Here is a 7,017-nt window from a genome sequence, read left to right as displayed (position 1 = left end):
CCTCCTCACTGTTTCATGTTGCATGGATGTGAATGCTTTAATTAGGCATATAAGGTGGAAGGAGTATTAACATTTCTGCTGGGAAACTGGTGTATTTTAGCAAGTTTGCCCAGTTGGAAAAAAGTCATCTTCCTTCAATAGCTTCTGGTCCTGAGATTGACTCTTTTCCTGCAGTTCACCTCAAAGATGTTAGTTAAAAACAAATAACCCTTTCCCTGGGATGAGCTGAATGCCCTTTGGAGGTTAGGGAGGATACTCAGTACCAGGTAAGCTCAGGTCCTAAACTTCTGCCTACAAAAGAAGGTCCCAGTGGAGGAAGTAGGATGGGTTCTCAAAATAAATGCTGACAGCCACATTGCAGCACCACTGCTCTCAGTGGCTAGGATAAGCTATCTGAAGAGGAACCCACCATCTGATTCAACAAAAGCAACTAGAAGCCAGCAAAACACTCAGAAATCAGAAGGGAGGAACAAGTAATATTGGCCAATGGAAGCTATCTACCAGCTGACTATGGAAGAAGACTACTTGGCTCAGAGATGCTGTACTGTTTCCTCCACTTACAGTTGCCTTCCAAAGTAGGTTATCATACTCCCTAAATGCCCTAGTATTTAGCTCCTTCCCTTTCTTTGCGCGAGTTGTAAATCACATTAAGCCTGTATGATTAAAAAAAAAAAAGAAAAAAAGAGGAAAACTTCACAAGAAGGGAAAAATAATCATAATTCTATAATGTTAACTTATATCACAGAAAACTGTGTACATTTTTTCCCCATACAGGACATACTTCAAATAAAATAAATTTAACACCAATAATGATAATGTTCCTTCTTCCCGACAGAAGTAGAATTGGTTTTTCACCCTAGTTTGGTACATAAATATAAGAAAATAGTCTTTGAATATTTACATCCAGGTGTTTTAAATGCTATTTCTTAACATATTTAATTCTCATTTTCTCTCCAGCCACGGGCATTCTTTCCAAATTTATACACTAATCTCCGACCATCCACACGCTCCAGGATTTCTCTTTTATAATAGTATCTGTCGAAATAAAAACATAGAGAAAGATTCAACATTACATTCACCTATGGTCCTAAAAGGCCATTTCCAACTAGGCAATCCCTCAGCTAGCTGAAAAGTCTTTATTTTCTATTGATACATATAACATGTAAGATTATTATAACAGAAAGAGAAGAAAAAGTTGATGTTTTCTTTTTACTTTATATTAGTTATCTTCTGAGTTGGAATTTCACTATATTTCACGTCATAGCTGTCATGGTTTAAGCGCAGTCAGTAACTCAGGCCCACAGAGCCCACTCGCTCACTCCCCCACTTCCTCCCCCCTCAGTCCAAGAGGGATGGGGAGGAGAATAGAAAAAATGTAACTCCCATGGGTTGAGATAAGAACATTCCAGTAACTAAGGTATAACACAAAACCACTGCTGCCACCAATAATAATAATGATAAGGGAAATAACAAGGGAAGAGAATACACCTGCTCACCACCCGCCAATACCCAGCCTGACCAAGCAGTGAACTAGCCCTTCCAGGTAACTCTCAGTTTACGTCCTGGGCATGGCGTGCTGTGGTATGGAATAACTCTTTGGCTAGTTTGGGCCAGGTGTCCTGTCTCTTCCTCCCGGCTTCCCCTCCTCCCTGGCAGAGCATGAGAATCAGAAAGTCCTTGGTCAGACTAAACATCTGAGCAGTAACTAGAAACATTGGTATTATCAGTGCTGTTCCCAGGCTGAAAGTCAGAAACACAGCACTGCACCAGCTACTAAGAAGGAGAAAAAATTACTGCTACTGCTGAACACAGCACAATAGCATATAGCTATTATTTATTACACATTCTTATGAGATTTCATGGGGTTTTTCTCCAGACAAGTCAGGACCTGAAATCTGACCAGGAGAAAATGTCAGCTTCCACTTAAAAATACATTTTGAACTTTTATGGAATGTGGGAAAATGCTCAAAATGTTAAAGCAAAAAGCAAAGAAAATCCTCACACAGATCTTGTAAAACTATTTTAAAGTAATGGACGGTGGAATGTCTAGTTTCTGAACACTGATGGAAATAACAAGGTCTCCAGCCATTACTAGGCCATTTAAGCCTTCCCAGTTTAGCAGCATGTGAACTTTCACCTTTCTACGTCCCTGTTTCTTTCCTACGCTGGTTGTTTGGGTGGAGAGCAACAGATTATATATTATATACATAACACATATGTATGTTATATATATTATAGCATACAGAAACATGAGGGGAAAGAAAAGACACGGAAGAACATTACGTTACAATCCCAAAATTATTGTGAAACACTCAGTTGTCAAAGAAAGCAATTGGTGCTGCTGAAAATTCATTTTTTAAAATAAGTCAACCAAATTCTCCATTCAGGTAGTGCCTTTACATGCCCCAGTCTTCTGCAGCAATATCTCTGCTCACCTCATAGCCCGGCTGAGTTTCTCATAAGTCATGCTGCTGTTGTTTTTCTTCTTTCCCCAGAGCTGAGCCACAGCTTCAGATTTTAAAAATCTGAAGACACCTTCTGACCGATCTTCCCACTTGATTAATCCTGGGTTTTTCTCAGGATTGAGAAGAATATCTCGAATAAATTCCCAAAGGTGAGTTCCTCGAGGGTCTGAAAGAGGAAAGGGGGCAAGAGGAAGAAGTATATAAAGAGGCTTCCAGCATATGCTTGCCATTTTTATGTCATGTTCTTACAGTGTGTAACTTACAGATGGTCACCGCTTGGTAGGGACAGGCCATAGTCTTGGAGCGCAGGACTCCTACCTCAGAGATAGAAAGCCAAAAAACACTGGCAGCCTTTACACTGAGGTTGGAGGTAAGTGTCAGCCTTCGGCAATCTGAGCCCCGTGGTGGCAGATAGGAGCCCCAACAACCAGGAGAAGCAGCATTTAAACCACCTCCTGCTTCCTTCTGCCTTTGGCACTGTTTCTGCCCTGGAGATAACACGTTTAAGTCTCCCCTTCATCTCATTTGCCCATTTTTCCTGATATTCTTCTACAGCATGTCATGTAACCTGATATTATCATGTGGTATGTGAAAGAGCCAAGATAAGCTTTTAGAAGACAGACAGAAGGCAAAGGAGGTGAAATGTTGCTTGACATCAATGAGTATTGGTCCCACATCTCTTAGATAGGCTTAAAGAAGTAAAAAGGTGTAGAATAGATAGAGGGATAATGACAAAACTGGCCAGCCAATATTGCATGCGAAACGGGTTTAAAAAAGTTTGACCATGATATTAGAAAAGGCAAAAACAGATCTCTAAATTCAGCAAGTAGACCTCCCAGTTTAAGTGCAAATTTCTCCCACAGTTTCAGTAGAGATGGCACCAGAAAGCCCAGGTCAAAAAGAAAAATACTAAATAAATCAAACAAGTCAGATGTAGTAGTTTATGAAGGAAGAATAACAAACATAGTGATGAGGTGGGCCAGAAAGATAGCAGTTGTTTGGTCTGACTTCAAACATATGCAAGGGTATTTAGACCAAACTAAGAAAGAAACCAGCTAGTCAAAGACATGAAGGTAAATAGAAAATGGTATACAGTGCAACATCAATTAAATCATTATTTTTCTTTGTTAAAATTGTTTTCTAGAACCAACAACTTGTGGTGGACCTACTCTATCTGGACACATGTAACATAATCAATAGATCATGATAGAGAGCAGTAATGATGAAACTGGAAATTATTAGGCCATCATGGCAAGGTGAGCTTTTCCATGTGACAAGGCTGTGATTGAGTTCTTGGAATCATAGACTACCTTAAATCGGAAGGGACTCATAACGATTATAGAGTCCAACTTCCCACTCCACACAGGACTACCTAAAACTAAACCATATGACTAAGAGCTTCATCCAAACACTCCTTGAACTCTGAGAGGCTTGGTGCTGTGACTATTTCCTTGGGGAGATTGTTCCAGTGGCTGTCCACCCTCTCAGTGAAAAGACTTTTCCTAATGTCCAATCTGAACTTCCCCTGATGCAGCTTCATTCTATTTCCTTGTGTCCTACTACTGGTCAGCAGAGAGAGATCAGCACCTGCCCTTCCTCTGATCTCCCTGAAGAAGTTGTAGACTACAATGAGGTCACCTCTTGGTCTTCTCTTCTCTATGCTGCACAAACCAAGTGACCTCAGATCTTCTCAGATCTGTCTTCAGATAAGTCCTACCTAATCCTTTCATTAGCAACCCTGACATACAAACACACACACAAAAACGAAGCAAGATATCTGTCTGCAGAGAAAAAGTTTGGGAGTTCTGGCTGGGCAAAGTCACAGAGCAGAGTAAGAAGAGGAGTCAGGAAGAGACACATAAACTGGAGACCAGACTGAAACAGGATGAAATCAATTAGTACAAAATGCAGCAAAGGTCCAATATTAACATTTTCTGACACAGATAAATGCTGCAGGATGCAAAAGACATACACAAGATATTTTCAGCATTAAAATCTCAGCAAAGTACATAATAGAACTATGCCCAGAAATCACAGTTACAGTAACACATCTTCAGAATCAGGTTGAATCAAAACTAGCAGATGAGGGGAGTGGAACTGTCAGATCAGAGGGGAAGAAAATGGCAGGATTGAGGGGCAGGTGCTTGCTTGTTATGACATGCATGAGAAGTTCTGCAAGAAGATTCTAAGCAGGGTCTCTGGGACACACTGCACCTGGCAGGCATAGACACGAGCATGGCCATGCACACACAGACCTTCCTGATTTAGTCCTGGGTCTCCTTCATCATTTTTTTACTCCAGTCCACTAGCCCAGCTCAACATAGGGCAGAGGCAACTGGTTTCTGGTTGCTTCCCCATAAACCCTTACTGATAAAAATTTGAAAAGCATGACAATACTGATGCAAAAATCATGATAAGCAAACAGTACTAGAAACAGTCAGATCGTTGGACAATTCAGTTACAGCAACAATCTAACCACTTTTGCTTTTGAAATGCACCTTTTTCCCTCCTGAAGGGGATTTGCTTTCAGTGTGTTTCTTTTCCTTCAGCCAATCAACCACTATAAACACAGATGTCGACTTACTGTGTTTCTTGGTGTGGGACTTTTGTATATGATCTTGTGATTTTTTCACATCTGAAGACTCTGCAGAGAAGGAAAATGAAACCTATTTGTAAGTTTGATTAAAGGCTTTCCGTTGACTAGCAGGTTGAAAGAAATATAACCACAAAAAAAGAACAAATATCTCTCTTAAAGATAATCACTTTTCAGAAGGTAATCTAAGTGAAAAGGAAGGGGGAGAGTTTTGTTTTCTGTACTATATGTTAATCATCACATTTCATAAAGAGACCGTTGATGAATAAAGAATGAATCCAGAGGTAAACATTTGGCTTTTGAAACCTAAATTTGATTAACAAATATCTCACCTTATGTTATGTGTGTGAGAGAGAAAAATAAGATGATCACGTCTATAAAAGGAATCCTGAATTGTCCCATTATGTCTTAGTCTTTGCAGAAGCATGTATCTTTGGGGGCTTATTTGTTTTTGAAGTGGTGATCTAATGTAAAATGCATGCATGCACTGGTACCAATGCACAGAACACCTACCTGACTAAAATGTAATGAACTGGCAAAGCATTGTTGTTTGGGGGTGGAGGCAGGATGGGGGAACAGGGCTGCACTAGTGGGAGTTTTTGGCAGCTGGACATGCATATACTGTTCCATGGCTCGGAGCCATAGGAACAAGCCATTTCTCATCAATAGTACTTTATCACCTGCAGCCAGACAGAGGAGTAGGGTTTCTGGCACAAGCACTTCTACAGAAATGAAGGGGAAAAAAAAGTTCCGCCTGTTCATGACTGTAACCTACCTCACAGTCTGCACGTTCAACCCTCCTGCCCTCAAACCACCACAGCCTGGCTCTGCTCTTGTCATTAATGAATAGCTTTCATCTGATCGCTCCACGTCTCACAAAATCTGTGGGATAGCCCTGAGAGGGAGCCCGTTCTGTGTTTGCTTTTCAGCATACTTTGTGCCTGAATTCCGTGAAGTGAAGCTTAAGGTCCCACGCATGTTTTCCCAGCTTCTATGAATGCATGATTATCATACTTTTCATGGAAACTGGGAATTTGCATGGGAAAATGACTCACAGGAAACATTCATTTGCATAGAAACTTGTTGGATTTGCACAAGCAACTGCAAAGACTGCATGTGAAAAGGTAGACGCAAAGCTATTCACACACTCACTTTATTCATACATAACTGGAAACATAAACTGAACAGGTCAGTGAGGATAAGCCTAATCTCCACTGTTCTGAGCCTAACATAATTATTGTCCTTGACACCCAAGCGGCAAACACACTCTGAGTCATTTTGCCTGCCCGCTCTCAAAGAGCAGGGAATAGCCCGAACCTCACTCAGCTTGGAGGGGGAAAGCAAAATGAGGTTTATTTTATTGCCTTTCCTCAGATTATAATTCCTCTGATGTTATCAAAATCTGTGGAATCCCCAAGCAGGACCAGTCCTTTATTTGCCCTCTTATATAAATCTGTCTCATTTTAAAATCTTACAATTTGCTTGCAAATGTTTGTTATGCTCCACTTAGCTGGAGATTTATTCTTGGAAGTTCAGTTGCCTTCTGCCTAGTTGGTGATTTATTCTGGATTTCAGCTGTGTAAATAGCCTCCCGCTCTGTCTCTGCTCCTACATGGAGACCGGTTTCAAACATGCCATGTTAGGAGGCTGGGGCCTGACAGATGAAAAGAGTTACGATGCAGTTTCAACAAAGCAGTCTTGCAAAACTTTTGACAAAAGGTTGCACAGTATTTGCATATGATTCAGGAATGAGCCTTTTTTTTTTTTTTTTTACAGGATATACAAATTCAGTTTTTACAGGAGGCTGTGCCCTTGGCGTGCCACCCTAGCTCTAGGCTTAAGCAGTCAGCAGGTAAACACACGGTGCTAAGATCTTGACAGGTCCCCAGTCCTGTCGGAGGGCTCCAAAATCCTCGTAGCCAACTTGTGAGAGTGGGTGGAGGTGGCAGGGAAAGCAAA

At 41.0% G+C, this 7,017-nt stretch overlaps 1 protein-coding gene across 3 annotated transcripts in view; it reads right to left on the bottom strand.

Annotated features, from left to right (window-relative positions):
• Positions 1-704: 704 nt before the first annotated feature.
• The window catches only part of EHF (ETS homologous factor), a 31,982-nt gene continuing 25,669 nt past the window's right edge, over positions 705-7,017 (bottom strand). For all 3 annotated transcript variants that reach the window (XM_057410921.1, XM_057410922.1, XM_057410920.1), the window contains exons 7-9: positions 5,050-5,109; positions 2,436-2,631; positions 705-1,035 (exon numbers count right to left, since the gene is read on the bottom strand). In XM_057410921.1, the coding sequence (XP_057266904.1) occupies positions 936-1,035; positions 2,436-2,631; positions 5,050-5,109 (356 nt within the window). In that variant the 3' untranslated portion in view covers positions 705-935. The remainder of the gene's footprint in view (positions 1,036-2,435; positions 2,632-5,049; positions 5,110-7,017) is intronic.

Source organism: Pezoporus wallicus, unplaced genomic scaffold (assembly GCF_028554395.1).
Source record: "Pezoporus wallicus isolate ANWC-B61680 ecotype Strahan unplaced genomic scaffold, APGP_CSIRO_Pwel_v1 contig_5958, whole genome shotgun sequence".
Classification (NCBI taxonomy): domain Eukaryota; kingdom Metazoa; phylum Chordata; class Aves; order Psittaciformes; family Psittacidae; genus Pezoporus; species Pezoporus wallicus.
The sequence above is the reverse complement of the archived record's forward strand: the minus strand, read 5'-3'. Positions and strand labels throughout refer to the sequence as shown.